Source organism: Gossypium arboreum, chromosome 8 (assembly GCF_025698485.1).
Source record: "Gossypium arboreum isolate Shixiya-1 chromosome 8, ASM2569848v2, whole genome shotgun sequence".
NCBI classification, from domain to species: domain Eukaryota; kingdom Viridiplantae; phylum Streptophyta; class Magnoliopsida; order Malvales; family Malvaceae; genus Gossypium; species Gossypium arboreum.
In genome coordinates this window covers 136,440,809-136,462,310 of record NC_069077.1, presented here as the reverse complement: position 1 = coordinate 136,462,310, position 21,502 = coordinate 136,440,809, and the positions used below count along the sequence as shown (strand labels likewise).

Genomic DNA, 21,502 nt, shown 5'->3' with positions numbered 1-21,502 from the left:
GCATGTATATGATTAGGAAGATTAGAAAAGTAAGAGGATCGGGAACGATATCAAATCAAGGGTTTTGACGTTCAAATAACAATCGAATTGCATAAAATACCTTTTTTTGAATTTTTTTCGATTTTTTTTTGTATATACTTTTTTTATATACGACTAAAATGATAATTACAATATAATACTTGAATTTTATGAAGTAAAATTTTTTCTTTTTTTACTCTTTTTTTTTCCTGAACCTACTCCGGGAATGCTCCGCTCTGAACGTCTAAACTTCTCGTTTTAGGTAGCTCTGAACCAAATGATGTGATCAGGCTCGGGTGATTGAGTCGAATTCACGTAGTTGCCCGATCGTAAACGAAAAGAGTCGTTCGTGCCTTGATTTTAGAAGTAGAAGTGAATGGATAGGTTTGAATAAGTGGAAGGTTTCAAATAAGTGTAAGAATAGTGATAGGTTGGGTAAGGGTAGAAAAGATGGTTGTTGGAAGGGTGGTTCGGTTTTGGTAATGAAAGAAAATAATTTGGGAAAAGTGGGGATGAATCAACAAACTTAACGTCAGGAATGATTCAACACTAAAAAATGTCACCCCAGTTCCTATATTGTTAAGGTGGAAAGATGGATAAAAGGATAGGTGAACGCCACACCAAGAATGGTGATAAGTTCAAACAAGGTCGATTGACGCCACTAGCACAAACTAGATAAGTCTTTCGAAACTTGTACGAGATATGAGAGGAAGCAGCCTCACAAGAATAATGTTCATTCAATAATTTGGCAAAAGTCCCTCTTACATGAAATGATCAAACTATTTATAAGCCTAAAATGCCTATTGATATTCAGCATCTATGATGTTCACACTAACTTAAATTCTGTTCACATTTGTATTTAACATGTTCACACAAAAGCATTAAAATTTGGTTCATGCTTGAAGATGATGCATGAATTGGCCGAACCATCATGTTGCTTCACTTGATGCATTCATGCATACTTAGCCTAGAAAAAAAGCTATAGTTCATGAATGTGCAACCCTTTAATACTCCTACGTCTCCCTTGGCCGAATGAGTCTTGAATGTACCTTGAATACTTGAATAGACATCTTGGATATGCATGATACATGCATGAAACGTCCCAATGCATGTTCTTCCTTAATTACGGTCTATGAATATTCAAATACATGTACATAAAATAGCCCCCACTTGCATGAACGTCCCCAATACTTGAATTCATTCAAATGCCATCCATTGAACACTAGTTGTGCATGCATCCTTCCATACAATGTATTAAGCCATGCATGTACTTGCATTAATGGCTCCTTCATGTATTCGGTCACTTTGTGGAACTTAACTCTTGGCCAAAAGGTTGCTTAGGGATCACCAATAGCCAGCCCACCATGCATAAATCCGTTCATGCATGAACTCTTATATTCCATGTACCTATTCATGCATGAATCTCATTAAATGTACTCAATACATTCGGCTGAACCTACAAGAAACATGAACACATTAAATCCCAATGTATATTCAGCTGAACTTGTTAAGAGCATGAACTAGACATCATAAATATCATGTTAAGCTAAACTAAACACATTAATTAAAGACTAGCTAGTAGCATTAAGTTCGCCTAGCTCAAACTAAGTGAAAACATTTAATGATCTTATTTGAGTAGGATTTTCTTTAATGAGCTGTAGCAAACTAATTAGTATAAAACTAAAACTTAGTTTAATTTATTGAAATGAAGAACAAGCTGAAAGTAAGCTCGGTTGAGTTCAAATGAGCTGAAATGAGCTGAATTGAGCTAGACGGAGCTAGTGAAGTTGGAAATGAGCTAGGATCAGCTTACCAATAGTGCAATGCTCGGCTTGGTAAGCTTGACTAAAGTAGTTTGCGGGGCGGGTTCGTATCAACGGAAGACATGCTAATGGTTTTACAATGGCCAGACAAATCATGAGATTTGGGTATCATTGGTCTACCATGAAAGGAGATTGCATCACTTATGCCAAGAAATGCCATAAATGCTAAATTTATGGGGACACGATTCATGTACCTCCTTCACCTCTTCATGTTATGACTTCTTCATGGCCTTTCTCTATGTGGGGCATGGATGTCATTGGTCCGATTTCGTCAAAAGCTTCCAATAGGCATCAGTTCATCTTTGTGGTCACCGGCTATTTCACTAAGTGGGTAGAAGCTGCATTATATACCAATGTCACAAAGTCGGCATTCAACAAGTTCTTAAAAAAGAGATCATATGCTAGTACGGAATGCCAGAAAGGATCATATCGGACAATGCATTGAACTTGAACAATAGCACTATAGCAGAGGTTTACAATCAGTTCAAAATTAAACACTATAACTCGTCACCATATCGCCCAAAAATGAATGGTGCAGTTGAGGTGGCTAATAAGAATATCAAGAGGATTGTGGGAGAAATGAATGAGACTTATAGAGATTGGCATGAGAAGTTACCATTTGCTCTCTATGCTTATTGGACATCTGTTAGGACCTCTACCGGGGCAACTCTTTTCTCATTGGTCTATGGAATAGAGGAAGTTTTACCCATCGAAGTTGAGATTCCTTCCCTTCGAGTCTTCTTAGAGCTGAATTTGGATGATGCAAAATGGATCCAAGCCCGATATGATCAGTTAAATTTGATTGAAGAGAAGAGGTTGAAAGCTATCCGTCATGGTCAAATGTACCAGAAACAAATGATGCGAGCTTACAATAAAAATGTTCACCCCAGAGAATTTCATGAGAGGGACTTCGTATTGAATAAGATCATTTCCATACAAAAGGGACTTCAAAGGAAAATGGATGCCAAACTGGGAAGGACCTTATGTGGTAAAGAAGGCCTTTTTTTGGAGGAGCGTTGATATTAACTAAAATGAATGGCAAGACTTTGCCTAATCCAATGAATTCAGACTCAGTAAAAAAAATACTTCTCTTGAATAAAAAAACACAAAAAAGTGAAAAAGAAAAGAAAAAGGAGATGCCAAGGTGAAAACCCGCAAAGGGCACCTTGAGACCAAAGGGGTTTCAAATTGAAAACCCAAGAAAAGGGTAATTCAAATTTTGATCGAAGTTAGGGCATGTTGTAGTCTTGCTGTGCCTGAATTAACAAGGAGGAGGTATGCTACATCTTGGGGCATCAACAAAGTACTCTAGATCTCCTAAACACATGTTGAGCTCAAAATGGTCCTCAAGAAGTTCGTGCAGAGAACCTCATGCTGCGATATTTGGGGCACCTATTTTCCTTTTACTCATTTTGTATTTCAGCAATGTTTGCTTTCTTTGATTAATCTATTCTTTTCAAATTTTGTTCCTGATAAATTTCAATTCTATCCATTATTATGATATTTTTCAAGCATTTTGCATTGAAATAACGATTAATGGACTAATAATACTCTCATAAAAGGAGTTCTGCATATTACTCTAAAAGCTTCTAAATAGTACAGGAACCTGAAACAGGACTATTATTTAGAACTAATCAAACCTAAGAGTTAGAAACATTTGAGAAAGAATAGTTTAAATTATGGTTATTTCTTCGGGTTTTCTATCAAAGATACCAACTGAGCAAGAAGGCAGGACAATGCGTTAGTGATAGAACCTCGATGAACAACGAGAAATGACAACCTAAGCATTAAAAAGGGATCATTCTCGCAAAATGACATTCTGTATTCATGCAAATATCATTCATGCACATCTAGTTAGGAGCATTTGATTCATCTTGATCATGACATCCTAATCAGTAGGCATAAATAGGCCCATAAAATCGATTCTACAGGTTGTGCCCCTAGAGGACGGTGTAGCAAGACCGGTGAATCCAAAAATCCTATACCCCTGAAATGACAATAGAATAGACTAAAACAACAAATCTCATCTCCCTGAAGTTGCAGCGAAATAGATCGAATATAGCAAACCTTATCTTCCTGAAGTTGCGGCAGAGCAGACTAAAGACAGCGAATCTTATTTCCCTGATGTTGCAGTGGAACGGATTGAAGCTACAAATTATGGCAAATATTATCTTCCTAAAGTTGTAGTGGAGCAGATTGAAGCCACCAGCCTTATCTCCCTAAAGTTGCAGCAGAGCAGACTGAAGACATTGAATCTTATTTCCCTGAAGTTGCAATGGAATAGATTAAAGCTACAAATTATGGCGAATCTTATCTTCCTAAGGTTGCAGTGGAGCAGATTGAAGCCACCAGTGTTATCTCCCTAAAGTTGCAACGGAGCAGACTGAAGACAACAAATCTTATTTCCCTAACGTTGTAGTGGAACGGATTGAAGATACAAATTATGGCGAATCTTATCTTCCTGAAGTTGCAGTGGAGCAGATTGAAGCCATCAGTCTTATCTCCCAGAAGTTGCAATAGGAGCAGACTGAAGATAGCAGACCCTGAAGTTGCAATGGAGCGGATTAAAAAGACTAGTCCTATACCTCTAAAGTTGCAGTAGTTGCGGTGGAATAGATCAAAGCAACAAGATGTGGTGAACTGGAACGAGGCGACCTGAAGAAGAGGAGCACCAAAGAAGTCAAAACTCGGCGAGACCGGGCAAAATTGGTCTTTTTTAAAAGTCTTTGCTCTGTTCTTGTTACACGACAACGAGCAAAGAGGGGCAACTGTACAACCCAATTTTGGCCCAGGCTAAAACAAACCTAAACCAACACCCAAAATACAAAACTAAAACCAAAAACAATCCATTACAAGCCCAAATTACTAAGCCCAAACATTAAACCCACCGCAACTAAAAATAGCTAAACTAAACCTAACCCAATAGGCATAAACCCCAATAGTCAAACTAGGGTTTCAGAAAAGAAAACCCTAGCCTAATCGTTGCCACACCTAGGTCTTTCCCTAGCCTCTACCAGTCTGCCACCACCGCCACTCCTTCAAGTCAACCACTTGCCACCATCGTTGTTGACTTTGTCACCTGCAAACAGAGAAAAAGAGGACAGGCAAAGCAGAGAAATAGTAGAAATAAAATCAAAATGTATGTTGGCTATAAAAAGCCCCAAAATCTATCAATGTAGAAAGGGTTTTTTTTTTTAGAATCAATACAAAAACAATATATTTTCAAATACAAAACAGAGAGTGAATATTAAAAAAAAAAAAAAGAGAACCAAAAATAAAAACTCAATCAGTAACTCAAGAGGTGATTTTATTTTTTTATTTTCTTTCTCATTTTTCGAATTTTTTTCTTTTATATAGATATATAATAATAATAAAAGAAGAAGAGGCTTACCTTGTTAATCGCAGAAAAATTGGTGATTTTTAAAGTTCCAACCGCCGTACAATGGCGGAGCTCGCGGCAGCGCTCGGCCGGATTTAGGCCAGACTTGGAGAGGGGAGGAGAGAGTTTAGAGTTTTTTCTGAAGTCTTTTAAAAAAAAAACAAAGATAGAATGAATTTTTTGCAAAAAAATGTGACTTAAATAGTAAATTAAAACGGCGTCGTTTCGGCCTAAGCTCATAAGCCTTAAAACGACGTTGTTTTGCCCTCATCTGACCCGCCTCAGGATCTGCATGTTTTTAAGTAGAAGCGCTAATTTCACTTTTAGCCCTTCCTCTTTTTTATGGTTTTGCAATTAAGTTTTTTTTATTTCTAATTTTGCCCTAGAATTTTGCTTTGATTTCATTTTAGCCTCGTGTAAAGTGCTGCGTTTTGGAGGGCAGGGATATTTTCTCCTTTAGTCTCTTATTGTTATTCGCGCACTCAATTCGGTCCTTTTCTCTTTTATTTATTTCTTGATTTGCCCCATACTTTTGTTCTAAGTCCAATTAAGTCCTTTTTTGTTATTTCGACTATTTTATTAAATTAATTAATTTTATTATTATTTTTACTATTATTTATTGTCATCATCATCATCATCATCATCATCATCATTATTATTATTATTATTATTATTTTATTACTATTACCATTATTATTATTACTATTACTATTATTTTCTATTATTATAATTATTATTAGTATCATTATTATTATTACTATTATTATTTTTTACTATTATTTATTATTATTGTTGTTATTATTATTATCATTATCTTTTTAATTTGTTTTATTTAATATCTTATTTATTTGCTTATTTTTTATATTAAACTTTTATTTGCTTGTTTATTTATTCTTTTAGTTTTATTTATTATTTTTCTTTTTACCACTTATTGGTTTTATTTATTTTACTCTATTTTCGTTTTTATTATTGTCATTCATATTAATGCATTTATTGTTATTCATTATGCATAATAATATTGCAATTTATTTTACATTTTACTACCAATCTGTGTTATATTTTTACCTGATACATCCAAAAAATATTTTTTAATAACTCGTATTTTGAGATTCGAGAGGTCGTACCCTAACTTACGAGATTTTGATTTTCTCGATAAATCCAAACAAACAAACGTTCTAATTTTTTTTTTATATTCTCGGGAATTAAGAAAAGATTGTGTTCTAATTTACGGAATATGATTTCTTTCTAAAACCGAGATAGTCAAATTTCTTTCAAAATAAATAAAATTTTCGGGGTTTATTCTCATTTCGAGGATTTAAGACATTGTGTCATAACTTACGGGACGTAATTCTTTTTCTCGATTAACGTGAAATGTCCTTTTCTCAAAAAAATTTCAGTTAAATAACTTTTTAACAAAGTATCGTATTTTAAATCTCTTCAAAGTTCTCAATTTTCGACACTAAGACATTAATTAATCAATTAGGTACCAATTTTGGGCATATCGAGGTTGCTAATCCTTCCTCGTGCGTAATCGACTCCCAAACCCATCTTTCTAAATTTTGTAGACCAAAAAGCTTTGTTTTAATAAATCAAAACCGTTTATTAAAAACAACCATTTTACGAGGTGACCCGATCACACCTCATCAAACAGGATTGGTGGCAACTCCTATGTTCATTTTCGTTTTCAAAATCAAAGTCGATCCCCTTTTTCAAAAAAATGGTTTCGACAAGCATGATAGTAATTTTAACCCTAAATATTTATATATTATGTCAATTTAGTTTTAATTCTAAAAAATTTAACCCTCACCATTTACACATTATGTAATTTGGTCCTTTTTTGTAGTTTTGTTTTTCTTTATGATTCCATCTAAGCTAAAAAAATAAATTTATTAGCTAAATTTGACTGAAAAACAATTTTTCATCTTTTCTCATTCTTTTGTAATTAACCCACAATGTCACAAAGAAAAGTAAAATTACAAAAAGTACCAAATTGGACAATGTGTAAGTGTTGAGGGTTAATTCTTTTTAGAATCGAGACTAAATTGACACATTGTATAAATGTTAAGGGTTAAAGTTGATATTATGATCATTTTAAAAGTTGTCAAGTTATCTTTCTATTAGTAATTTAACAATCGAGGACGAAAAAAGAAAAAGCCGAACAGTTGGGTGATCACTTTGTAACTTTTCATAGTTAAGTAACCAAATTTGCTATTTTATAAATCATTATTATTATTTGAATATTCTCATTGCTCTTTTTAACACAATGTCTAGAACTATCCATAACTCTTCCCTATCCCATGAATAGGAGGATAATGCGCTTTAGCGCACTCGAACTCACATTCTTCTGCATTGGCAACAATATCAATACCAATTGAACTAAGACTCAATTAGCTTATAAATCATTAATCTTAAATTCAATGTCTTTGGAATTGGAAAAAAAATTAAAAATAATTATAAAATTCGGTTCAACCGTCAATCCAATGATTTATACCGATTTATGAGTCAATCCATTTTTTATCTTACTCAAGACCAGTATATCGATTGGTTCTCGATCTAATCAATTTGTCTAACCGATCCGATTTTAAAAATGATGGTTAAATGATAGTAGCAGTTGGACAATACTCTTTTTCCTCCACCCAAATTTCCATTCCCTTCTTTGCATTATTGTTGGCTTTTTCATAGCCTTCTTACCAGATCAAACATCTCAACAATAATTCATTTTATATTTTTAATTAAACCAAAAAGAAAAAAAAAAATCAATAACACACTCGTATTTTTTCATCTATCTATGCACAACTCATACTTGTACATCTATAAATGTGTCCTTACTTGTACATCTACAAATAAGCACATGCAAAAACACTAAATCTCACAACCTATCTCCAAAATGGCATCCTTTAGGGAAGAACGAGACACTTTCGGCCCCATCAATGTCCCTTCCGATAAGTCGGTTTCATTTCACCCTCCCATCGTTTTCTTCTTTTCTTTTTCGCCGACACTGTTAGTTATTGTTGTTATTATTGTCATGTCGGTTGTTATAGATTATGGGGAGCGCAGACTCAGAGATCATTACAAAATTTCGATATAGGAGGGGAACGCGAACGTATGCCCGAACCTATTATCCGCGCCTTTGGTGTCCTCAAAAAATGTGCTGCCAAGGTTGATTTTGTTTCGTAAACTTTGTGAGTATATATGGAAATGTAGGATATAATGGTGTAATTTAGCATTGGTTTGGAATAGGTGAACATGGAGTATGGACTTGATCAAAGTATTGGGAAAGCCATAATGCAAGCAGCCCAAGAAGTAGCCGAAGGCAAACTCAATGATCACTTTCCCCTTGTTGTTTGGCAAACCGGAAGTGGCACTCAGAGTAACATGAATGCCAATGAGGTACGCATGTAACCAGATTTGTATTTGATACACTACTAATAAATTATCGGGTTTAGTACATAATTTTACAAGATAGTAATAATAGATTTTTATAAATTATATTAGGACATTTAAAATGGTAATTAATTAGGAAGAATGGAATGTTGGGCAGGTAATTTCGAACAGAGCAGCGGAAATAATGGGACATAAACGAGGTGAGAAGTCCGTACACCCAAATGATCATGTGAATAAATCTCAATCTTCTAACGACACTTTCCCAACCGTAAGTAGTACTATTAGATTGTTCAAGTTTCATTATTATTATTATTATTTAGTTTAAACCCTATACTATTCTTTTATAAATTTTATATAATATTTCTTTGTCCGAGTTGATATTGAGTTAATTCACGATATTAATTCATCCAGCCACTTAAATATAATATAAATGATGCCAACTGAGTTTGAATTCGATTGGTATAAGCATCGTTACTAAGTAGGAGGATGTGGGTTCAAGTGCGCTGAAGCGCATTATCCTCCTATTTAGTTATAGACATTGTCTCGAAAAGAGTAGATATGATTAGTTCCTATAATGAGATTGTTCAAAAAAAAATATAATACAAATGATTATATGTATCTTTTAAGCGTATTTAAAACTTAATAAATAAGACATCAGTTGTTATTGTGGGCAAAGCAAGTTTAAGTCCGAAAGCTCGCCCAAATTTATCTAAGTTGACTTTAAAAAAAAAAAGCTCAATTCTAAAATAATCTGAACTTCAAAAAATATTCAAATATGTGAAAATCTCAAATAAAATTCTATGTATAAAATTGTACAAAATCAAAGTTTATGCATAATATTGCTTATTTATCCAAGTTTATGTGCAATTTTAAGATTTATTTCATTATATTATCTTGAAGGTATTTTTATCTTTTATATCTTTTATATAAAGAAAATAGAATAATACAAATATAATGGAATTTGAAACTAAATCATTATTGTTTTTAATATTTTTATTTTACCATTTCAACTAAAGTCTCTTTTGTTTTTATGTCATTTTTTACATAATTCTATTTTTTACCCTTATCGTGGATGTGTCCTAATCCTGATATACATTAAAATGTTCAACTAAATCAACATATCTAGGGTGCTCATGTTTGACTGACTAAAGGATAATAATTAATTTTATCTCTATTATAATAAAGTCTCTAATAGAATTAGTTTCACGAATGAATTGAAAACCAATTCAATAGGAAAATAACTAAAACACCACTTGCTTTAAAGAAACAATAAATATAAGGATATTTATATTTTTATAGTTTATGTAAAATCTATAAAATAAACTACTTTGGAGTACAATGTCAAGGTTTCACTTAGAATGTGTTTTGATGAGGATTTTAAAATTTTGAGATTTTTTTAACATTAATCTTATTATCAGTTCTTATAATATATGCTTTTTTTATACAATGCCTAGAATTATCCATAGGTCCTTCCCAGCCCTTAAATAGAAGGATAATGCGTTTTAACACACTCAAATCCATGTCATCTTGCACTGGCAATAATGTCGATGCCAATCGAGTTAAGACTCAATTAAGTAAAATTTTTAAGATTTTTAAAATGCCAGCATTTTAGAATTCATCAATTCAAAATGTTACAGTGATAATTTCTTTGTTTATTAATTGATTTAGGAAAAATAAGTTATTGAAATTTTACAAATTATAAAATAATTATAATTTACTAAAATAAATATTATAAAAAATATTTAATATGGATATAATTGTATTTGTAAAATTTTATAAATAGTTTTAATAAAATAAATTTTTAAAATATATATTATAATTAAATAAATTTATTTTTGAAGTTTAAGTTTTTATCGGATCATCTCAGTATTAAATCAAATAAAATTATAAGAAAAAAAAAAACACTATTTTGGTGGAATCTGGAAAAGGATATTTAGCAATTGAAATACCTCTCACAAAATTTGAAATTCTTTATTATATTTACCTAAACAAGTACCTTAATATAAATGAAATTTCTCTTATAAATTCCTCACCCAAACACACACTTAAAGTATTATAAAGAAGTGTCAACCAATGGTCTAAAGAGATATTATATATCATCTTTTAACAATGTATTTTCTTTCACCCTATGAAGGTATCGTAATCTAATATTTTATAATTAAATTTAAATAAAATATTTTTATTATTTAATTTTATTATGATCTGAAGTTCAACTCATATTAAAAATAGGAGGAGAATACACTTTAGCGCACTTGAACTCACATCTTTCTGTATTAATAATAATATCCATATCAATCGAACTAATTTACTTATAATTTTGATTATCTCAATTTTTTTTCCTTTCACCAGGTAATGCACATTGCGGCTGCAATGGAAATAAACTCAAGATTGATACCTGAATTAAAGAATTTGCATTCTGCTCTACATTCTAAGGTTTTCCATGCTTTTACCCTACTCTCATTATTAGCATATAGATATTTGAAATTTTAATATATTATTTTGTTAAGATATATACTTTTATTATACTAATAAAACTAAATAACAACTTAAACAAACTATAAAATTTATCAATCCATAGAAGTACTTGACAAACTTTCCTTTAATATTGAGACTCATATTAACTAAACTTGTATTTTTAGAGCTTGTTGCATTTTTTTTTTTTAATGTAAGTTCGCAAATAAAATGAACAACAGCATCTCAATAAGAAAAAATAGAAGCATATATAAAAGAAGGAAAAAAACATAATACTTTTTTTTGATATAATGCTTAGAATTATTCATAGTCTCTCTCCAATTTATAAATTGGAGATTATTGCACTTTAGCGCACTCAAACCCACCACGTTCTCTTACATTGACAACAATACTTACACCAATCGAATTAAAACTCAATCGACAAAAACGTAATAGTTATATCTAAAGAAACCCATAACACTCCAAGTGAAATGAATTACTAACCCATATTCTTTTTACTTCTTGACTTATAAATAAATTAATACAAAATTTTATACTCATTGTAAACTTCAAATGAGAGCTATAAGAGAAAAATTTGAATTTAATAGTTATCATTTGGTTAAGATTAAAATTTTCAACTTCTAAAAATATAGGGATTGAAAATGATTGAATTAAAATACAAGTACTAAATTTATAATTTACATAAAATATAGAGTCTGATAACAAAATTTGACTTAAAATTATTCTTTTAAGGATTTTAGTTTCACTTTAGGACACAACATATATGACAAACCAATTAATTGAAGAGCTTGTGAACTTAATTTCATTTAATCTATAAATATATAACACTATATTCTAATAAAAATATTTCTTCTTTTTTTTTTTTTTGGGTGGTTTTGTTATGGGCAGTCAGTTGAATTCAAAGACATTGTTAAAATTGGTCGCACTCACACTCAAGATGCGACACCTTTGACTCTTGGACAAGAGTTTAGTGGCTATGCTACACAGGCAAGCTCGTCATCTACTGCTGCTCTTTTCTTTTCATTTTTTTTACATAAGAGTCTGATATTTGTAATAGTTTAAATTGATACATATAATATCAATATATTCAATTCGTATTTGAGTTAATTCGATCAAAAGATATATAAAAAATCTCTTTTTTAGTTACTATGTAATAATTAAAAAATTCTTTAGAAGAAATATAAGTTCTACTTTTGGCGGTAATATATTATGGGGTGGTGGTCTTACTTATGAAGTCAAATCAATATGTTTTAAGAAGAAATATTTAAATATCAATCTCATTGATATCATCAATCTCTTAAGTGTCATACCAAATTCATCAATCAAATTATTATTTTGAGAAATACGAGACATTTAAGTCATATAAGTAAAGAGATCTATTCATTGATAAGAAAAACAAAAAACATGAGTAGTGATTGGATTGATGATAAAATAAAACCTTGAATCACGAATAGTGATTCGATTAATGATAAAGAAATAAAATTTTTTATTCTGTTTTCCACCTTAACAAAAAAAAAAAGAGATCTATTCATTGATAAAAAAAAAAACGTGAGTAGTAATTGGATTGATAATAAAATAAAATCTTGGATCACGAACAGTGATTCGATTAATGATAAAGAAATAAAATTCTTGATTCAGTTTTCCACTTTAACAACAGAAAAAAGAATTGATCAAATTTTATTGAGTTTGACTCATAGTGACCATTTATCAAAGACTCTAGTTATCAAATGATTGAACAATAAGAACCAATTTATTTATGATACTTAATTAACATTCATAAAAAAATTTGATGAATTATAATTTCAATACATTCTATTTAACTATAACTTGGTCGGGTTGTAGGTAAAGTATGGAATTGATAGAGTTTCGGGCACCCTGCCACGAATGTATCAGGTTTGTCCATCATGTTTGAATCTATATTCCTTTTAAAACTGTTTTGAATGGCTGACATATAATTAGAATGTTTATTATATGACACAGCTTGCACAAGGTGGTACAGCCGTGGGGACTGGATTGAACACAAAGAAAGGGTATATACTTGAATTAAAATCAAAATTTCACGTATTATTTGAGTGTTTGTAATGCTAAAAACAAATGTCAGGTTTGATGTAAAAATAGCAGCAACAGTAGCTGAGGAAACAAAGTTGCCATTCGTCACGGCGGAAAATAAGTTCGAAGCTTTGGTATTCACTCCATATCTTTCAAAAACCAAGATATGTCCATGTTGAATGCATATCTCTATAATTTTGAATTTTGAATAACCAGGCAGCACATGATGCCTTTGTTGAAACCAGTGGAGCTTTGAACACCATAGCTGCATCCCTAATGAAGATTGCAAATGACATACGCTTCTTGGGAAGGTTTTATTTTATTTCATTTTTTTATGTAGAAATATTATTATTGTGATAGTTTCAAACATTTTGCCTTGATCCAGTGGTCCTCGATGTGGCCTTGGTGAGCTTATTCTTCCTGAAAATGAACCTGGCAGCAGTATTATGCCTGTAATTTTCTCATCTTTATTTTAATGGATTGATTTATTTATTATATACCACATTGCATAGCTCTATATCTTGTTATATGTTTCAGGGGAAGGTGAACCCTACCCAATGTGAGGCTCTTACTATGGTCTGTGCCCAGGTAAAAAAAATGATTTCACTGTTTTTATTTTTCCCAGTTCCCTCGGTGAGTTATTTACCGCTGTAAAAATATTTTCAGGTTATGGGTAACCATGTGGCTATAACAGTAGGTGGATCTAATGGCCACTTTGAACTGAATGTGTTCAAGCCATTGATGGCTAGTGCACTCTTACATGTAATGTTTCTTCTTCTTTTTTTTCTTACAATAGTTTCTTAGAAACTGCAAAAATTCACTTATAGTTTAAATAATTTTATTATAAAATTAATTAATTAATAAAGGTGTATTATGGAATGCATTCATTTCAGTCAATAAGATTGGTGAGTGATGCATCTGCTTCCTTTGTGAAGAACTGTGTGAAGGGAATTCAAGCAAATAAGGACAGAATTTCAAAATTACTTCATGAGGTCTGTAATCTCTTCACACTACACTCAATCTTTTAAGGTTTTTTTTTTATATATAATTAAGGGATGATAATGGATAACACGAAACCCTGATGAAAAGCATCTAACCTGTCATCATCCCTAATTTTATATCAAATGCTAGATTCCCAAGCTAATCCTGATCATATGTTGTTTGGCTTGTGACAAATTGCAGTCTCTAATGCTAGTGACATCCATGAACCCCGTAAGTACTTTTCATCTTTGTTCCTTTGTGTCCGAAATTACGTTCTTGAATCAAATCTGTAATTAATTGTTATTTTGGTTCCAGAAAATTGGTTATGATAATGCTGCAGCAGTTGCCAAGAAAGCACATAAAGAAGGCAGCTCATTGAAGGTAAAACTCATACTTGTGCTTATACTAAATCATTTTCATGCAAATATGAAATGTAGGCGACGAGATCTTCTGAATGTTTTGTAGGAAGCGGCATTGAATCTTGGGATGCTCACAGAAGAAGAATTTGAAAGTTTAGTGGTGCCTGAGAAAATGATTGCTCCATCTGATTAAGTCGAATTACCAAATAAAATTCAACACTCAATTCTTTTTTGTCCATGTTCTGATTTTGGAATACATTAGGATATCTCCAGATATTTATGTTCATAAATTATTTAGTTTCGATTTGAGAAAAAAAAAAAATTGACTTAAGCATCAACCAATTAAGATAGAGTTATCGTATCATGACTTGGATCCAGTTATTTAATATTCTTTTGTAAACAACACAGATAAGAAATGCTTATATAACTTATATAAATTGAACCAATTAATTATAATCTTCGCATTGCAAAAAACAATAATTTTAACTTTATTTTTTAAAAGGAACTTTATGTTTTTATTTATAAAAGAATTAAAAATTATAAACTTTGAAAATAGTATTTTTAAATATACTTTTTATTAAATTAATTAAAATGTTTCAAATAACTTTAGACAATCTAAATCTCAAAAGACGGTTGCTGGTCATATGGCAAGATTTGTGGTATCTAGTCTCCCAAGTCTAGTCGTTTTTTAACAACCTCCAATTTCGATCCAAGAGCTTCTATTAGCAGATAAAAGGATATTTCATACGTATTAAGATGTGTGTTTTTTATAATTGCTTTATGTTGATCTTTTCTAAAAAAAGTTAAAAACATTAATAAAAATTGTCAACTAGCAATTTATTTAATAAAAAGTTTAACGTGTTTTTATTATTTTAGAAATTTCAACACGATGTAAGTATTGATTTTATTGTTATTTATTTGTTTTTAAATTAATATAATAAAGTTATATAAACATTTTGTTATTAATTAAAGGGTTAACATGTAGTTTACCTTTTAAATTTGTTTAAAATTACTTAGTTCGTATCTTTTTTCTTTTTGTACTTAGTTGGTGTTGGAAAAATTGTATTTTACGGGAACTTTGAGGTATATTCTCAATAGGTAAAGGTGGAGAGTTAAATCATAAAATTATAGTTTCATATTCTACTCCATGAAGCCTTTACAACAGTATATCATATGTTCAAAATGATTGAATGATGAATGAGAAATTGATACTCAAAGTAAGCTACTTGAAAATATTTGTTGATGAAAAGTAAAAGCTTAGATCTCACATTAGTTAAATACGAAGTGTGAGATGTGTATATATATAGGAACCCTCTTAATAAATAATTAAATAACTAAGCTTGGTATTTTGCCTCGTGCACAAGGGTGTTATTTTTTCCTCAACAAACATGCAAAATATGTTTTAAAAGGAGATTTATCTTATTTTATTTGATTCCAATCAATTTAATTTAATTTTAATCAAATTGATTTATTGGCTCCTTTATGGCATTTTGTGGAAATTTCTAAAATTCCACCATATTGAATGCCTATAAAAGGCTATGAATTTTATAGATTTTTTTTCCTACACTCATACTCTCTCATACTGAATTTATTTTGCTTTAAAAATTCTTCTTTTCCTCTCCATAATTTTCCAACGTTTCGATGATAGAAAAATGCAACGTTTGTTCGTTGATCACTGCAAAGGTACTACTGCTTTGATCATTGTATTGTTGTATCCTTGGAGACATTCGATCAACATTTCTCCTAGTTCCGTAGGAGTGGCCGAATTTATCTTAACGAACATGTGTTAAACAGGCCTCAACTTTTAGTAAATCTCTGTTCTTCTTTTTGATTTCAACTTTTTGTTACAATTTTATTGGTTCACGTATTTGACAATTTAAATATAAATTATTCTATTTATATTTTATTTTATATATATAAATAATTATTTATTTATATTTATATATTTTATTTGCTAACGTATTTTGTCCAATAATTGGTGATTGAACTTGTATTCTGTTATCTAGGTCCGTACCTCTTCACTAACACTATTAATTTATTGGTATCAATAACCAATTAATTGGTGACACATGACAACCTCTTAATATGTTACATAGTAGATATAAATTTAAAAATTCTTTAAAATTAAATAAATTAATAAAAAATATAAATTTTTATCGAGGTTCATTTTTAATGTGAAAAAATTATACTTTTAAATTAATTTATATTTTTAAAGTTTTTAAATTTTAAAATTTATAATCGTCACATGGCATATTGAGAGTCTATCACATGTCACCAATCGATCAATTATCAGTGCCACGTCAATATAAACTAATGGTATTAATACAAAGATATCATTCTAAGTGATTGAAATATAAATTTAAGTACCAATTAAATAAAAAAATTTAAATACTAATTAAATACTTTTAAATAAGTTGAGAAGATAAATTACATATTAACCCTTAATTAAACTATTCAATAAGAAGCAACGCGGTTATTGGGAACATGCCTACTGCAGTGGTAGTACATATTTTCGTTATGTGTGAAGGGTAGTAGTACATGTAGTGCAAATGGTACTTCAACTAACGGTACTACATTTATGAATTGGCCTGGGTCCAGTTAATTTCTAACTCCATTTAAATTTTAAACATTTGAGCTTAATTATAGAAATTAGACATTTAAGATTTTAGTTAGAATGATAAAAAGTTAGAAGGGTTTAGAATGGGCAAAATGTACCATGTTTTGGGTGCTTAATTAATATTTTTAAAATTTTAATTTTAATAATTTAATTAAAATTTTCAGAAAATTTGGAGGGTTTAATTAAAAATTCCTTATTTTCTAATATTTTTAAAAATATTTTTGAATATAATAAATTTTTTTGAATGCATTTGATAAATTTAAAATAAAAAATTAAATGTTTAAAAATATTTAAAACATTTATTATGAATAGATTTCATAAATAACAAATTAATTAATTCCATAAACAAATTTTCGTCTATGTTAAATCTAGGAAATTGTATATACCATGCATATATAATAATTTAATACATTATTTTTATCAAATAAAATATTAAATAACAATATGTATAAAAATATAAATTTATTTATAATATTAATCATAAAAATAAATTAACTTAAATGTATTTTAATTAATAAATACGAGCAAACTCAAGAAAATTAGTTAATTATAAAGGGTAGTTTGATTTGTACTTGAATGTTTCAAAGGAGGTAAGAACGTACAAGGTTCTAAAAGCGGAAACCTAGGGGCGCCAGTTTCACCAACCAAAGTGTGGAGAAACATTCGTAAAATGTCAGGAACTCAAAAAATGGGATGTGACATGTCATCTTCAGACAAGACAAAGATGCTATGATGAAAACCGTAACCGCAAAACCAAGGGCGGCGCCGCAGCTTAGATTAAATTACACGATCATATACTGGGACCCCTTTACCGCTTTACAAACATCTTGGCCCAACTTACCCGCTTTGGGACCCACCCTGTTACTGACCCTTCTCTAAAAGGTAAACTTCTGCATTATCACTTTTTAATATGAAAGGGTAAAAGAAGGAGAAATAACTAATTAAAATATTGACAATAATAAAGTATAACTCAAATATCAAATAACAGGCACGCTCAGTATGACTTAAATCCAGGGCATATCTGAAATAATGAATTTCCTTGATTATCAAGCATATGAACATTTTGGTAATTAAAATTTGTTTATTTTATTTATAAATTTATTGGATTTAAAATTAATTCAATAAAATTAAGTACAATAGTAGTAGTATTTCACAAATTTCAACACAAACAAACAAAGTTGACAACTAAATGGAAGTTCATCTAATCCTAATTAACACCATTAAACTTACATCATTAAGGGAAAATAAAGAATTAATGACTGGAAATCATCAATTCCCACTGAATTGCACTTCAACTTTTCAACTTCAAATTGAAAAGAAAAAAAAAGGGGGGAACCAAAACCAACCATGTCATCACATTGGCATTGATGTCGGAGGAACAGCGACGCCATCATCAAGAAAGTTCCAAAGTTCACCGAAGACACTCTCTTGCTGAGCCACGGCATTTTGGGTCATCGGCGATTGCCCATCCAGATATGGGATCTGAAAGAATTTCATGTAATTCTCGTACGCTATTAGTTCCTCCGATAGTTTCTGCGCTTGGTTTTCTTCTTCTTGAACTTCAAAAATGGCCGATTTATTCACTGCCTCTCCTTCCTGTTGTTCTTCGGGTTTCACTGGGAGGTAAAATAAATTCGTATTCTGATCGCCGGACCCTGAACTTTCCTCTTCAGATACAACAATTGGGTCAGTTGCGAAACCACCAAGATCGTTCCAACCATAATGGAATCCATTATTGATTTGGGGATGTTGATAAATGGGAGGATTTGAAGGGTGGGTGAAATTCCAGGCAGTGGTTGAGTTGTTGATTTGAGGGTTGTATTGGGTGGAGAAAGCGTCGTCTTCGTTGGGGAAATTGACTTTGGCTTTCTTGCCACGGATTTTGCGAGCTTCCCTGTCGTAGGCACGGGCTGCTTCCTCGGCAGTGTTGAAAGTGCCGAGCCAAACACGAACTCCTTTCCTCGGGTCACGGATCTCCGCCGCCCATTTGCCCCATGGACGCTGGCGTATGCCCCTGTATAGGTTTTTTCTCTGCCTTTTCACTTTCTTCTCCACTTGCACCCCATCTGTTCATAACAAAGTCCAAAAAAGAATTAAAAAATAAAAACCCGAAGCCAATAATTTCTGAAAGGGAAATAACCAGTACCTGAGGATTGGGGTCGGTGCCTTTTACAGAGGGCGAGTGAGTCATCATGGAAGGATTGAGTTGAGTCAGAGCTAAAGCCATTTTTGACGAAAGGGGAATTGGGCCAGATGTCAGAAGCAGTGACGCCATGGGCGCCTTTCCGGGTGATGAATTCAGAAATGATAGCACCACCACACATCTCTTTGAAAGCAAAGAAATTAATTGCAAAAGCTTAAAGGAAAGATAATAATGAAGAGGAGGTAGAAGGAATGAAAGGAAGGGTTTAAGGGAAGTTTTGGATATGGAAGAAAGAGTGACGACAGGAGGGGGGGTTTAAGTAGTGAGAGGAAAATAGAAGGGGGTGCGGCACGGTGAATGCAAGTTGGGGGATTAGGAACTTTCCCGCGTTTTACCTAACGAGTAGAAAATGGGCCCCGGTCAAATCGGAATGAATCAAATTAAATGCTCATTTAGTGCATGAGAATAGATTATATTAGCATCATTGAGTTTTTAGTAAATAATAAAATAAAGTCATATCATCAAATCAAATCTTAAAGATATATAAATTTTATTATGCTCTCAACTCTGTACAATCAAAAACATTTAGGGTTTGTTAAATATCAACTTATTATTATTTTTTAATTGAAATTTGACTTGTGATAGGTTTTTCCAATAAACCCTAAAAGTTTTTGAATTTTTAGCTCTAATTCTCTATACCCAGTGATAGCTTTGAGTTGGGTAGACCGTAATTAAAAATATATTAAAGGTAATGATTGTATAGAGTTGAGAGTATGATAAAATTTGTATGTCCTTAAAATTTAGTGACATAGTTTTATTTTATTGGTGCCTAAAAATTATGGTTTTTAAGACGAATATTATGTAAGTTAGTCCTTTAGTGTATATATATTGATAGAATGAAAGATACATGAGAACAAGCCCCAAGGCTAGAAGGAGCCAAGATCGTCGAAGATCGCCAGCATCGATTACAAGCCAGGTGGTGAAGGAGCCAAGATTGAAAAGACCCTCCGATCAGTCAACCATGAACAACCACCAGAGAAAACTGTAACGCCCCAAATTTTATGTTTCTATTTCTGCTATTAATTGACATAATTGAGTATTTGCTTCAGTGGTTATGTGTTCTAAGTGTGTGTAAGAGGTCCCAAGTTCAAGCCATGACTTTAGCAAAATTTTAGAATTTTTCTAAATAAAACCTTAACCTTGCCTAGTAGGCTTAAGTTTAATTAGTGGTAGAACCATATCAAAATGGGCCTTCTGGTCTGGTGGTTAAGTGCAGTGTTAAAGTGTTAGAGGTCTTGTGTTTGGATCCCTATTTTGGCAAGGGTGTTGAATTCTTTCTTCAAACCTCCCTACTGATTTTCTGCACCTTTTCTTTTGATTTCTTTTGTTGATCCATCTTCGCCTTTGCAACGCTTGGTCTCGCATAGCGTTGCAAAGTGCTTCGAAAGTTTTGTGCATTGGTTGGAGATTCGGTTTTGATAACAATTGTATATCTTATTGTTTAGGAGTAGATCTAAGGTCTGGAGATTTCACATCGGTACTGTAAGATCGCAGAACCATCGTGCTCATTTTAAGGTAAGAAATTCGGTAGTCTATTGGATTGTAAGGAGACTTAGTTTCGGTTCTGGTTTCATTTTAAGCAGCTAATTTGGGGTTTTATTGGTCGATTATAGGTTTTGGAGTGCTCGAGGATTGTTTTAGCATCAACCGAAACCAGGTGTGTACCCGAAACGTAGAAAACGAGATTCAGCGAAAAGCTGAAAAAGTATTCTGTCGAAGCCACACGGCTATGTGGTAGGCCGTGTGATGGAACACGGGCGTGTGATTGACGAGCCAGGTCGTTCGTGCACGACACGGCCGTGTGATGGCCAAGTAGGCCGTGTGCGAGACACGTGCTAAGGCCATGTGGTGGGCGTGTGGGACCTCTTACACACACTGACGTGTGGGCGTGTGGGATTCTGGGCTTAGCCATGTGATCCACACGGGCGTGTGACCCACACGGGCAGGCCACATAGGCGTGTGAGCCCATTTTTCTGAAAAGTTCTTTGAGGTTGCATGGGTCGCCCAAATCTACTGTGGACCTACTGTAGGGTTGATAAGCACTACTTAGACCCCTATATGCATAATCTATCTATCTGACTTCTGTATTGAGCATGAATAATGATTGGAATGTATGGACTGTTAGCTGCATAATAGCATGACATCTATTGTATGTTGCATTGCATCGGGGTGGGTTATTGTTATTTGGAGGAAGTATCTAAAAGGCTATCAAGCCTG

General features: G+C 32.0%; 2 protein-coding genes across 3 annotated transcripts; one reads left to right on the top strand and one right to left on the bottom strand.

Moving 5' to 3' along the window:
* Window positions 1–2,699: 2,699 nt before the first annotated feature.
* LOC108465790 (fumarate hydratase 1, mitochondrial-like) lies at window positions 2,700–14,658 on the top strand. Of its 2 annotated transcripts, XM_053031906.1 has the most exons (18): window positions 2,700–2,715; window positions 8,112–8,166; window positions 8,262–8,379; window positions 8,461–8,610; window positions 8,762–8,872; window positions 10,954–11,037; window positions 11,965–12,063; window positions 12,919–12,969; window positions 13,057–13,106; window positions 13,178–13,259; window positions 13,342–13,436; window positions 13,511–13,577; window positions 13,663–13,713; window positions 13,792–13,887; window positions 14,019–14,117; window positions 14,308–14,337; window positions 14,422–14,487; window positions 14,572–14,658. In XM_053031906.1, the coding sequence occupies exons 1-18, from the start codon at window positions 2,700–2,702 to the stop codon at window positions 14,656–14,658; spliced, it is 1,407 nt and encodes a 468-aa protein (XP_052887866.1). The 2 variants fall into 2 exon arrangements, with proteins under 2 accessions (XP_052887866.1, XP_052887865.1); XM_053031905.1 differs by lacking the exon at window positions 2,700–2,715 and having other exon boundaries at window positions 8,066–8,166.
* A 3,485-nt stretch (window positions 14,659–18,143) lies between these two features.
* LOC108468853 (ethylene-responsive transcription factor RAP2-2-like) lies at window positions 18,144–19,585 on the bottom strand. The gene is made up of 2 exons (XM_017769712.2): window positions 19,229–19,585; window positions 18,144–19,148 (listed from the first exon to the last, which is right to left on the bottom strand). The coding sequence occupies exons 1-2, from the start codon at window positions 19,404–19,406 to the stop codon at window positions 18,436–18,438; spliced, it is 891 nt and encodes a 296-aa protein (XP_017625201.1). The 5' UTR covers window positions 19,407–19,585; the 3' UTR covers window positions 18,144–18,435.
* Window positions 19,586–21,502: the final 1,917 nt, after the last annotated feature.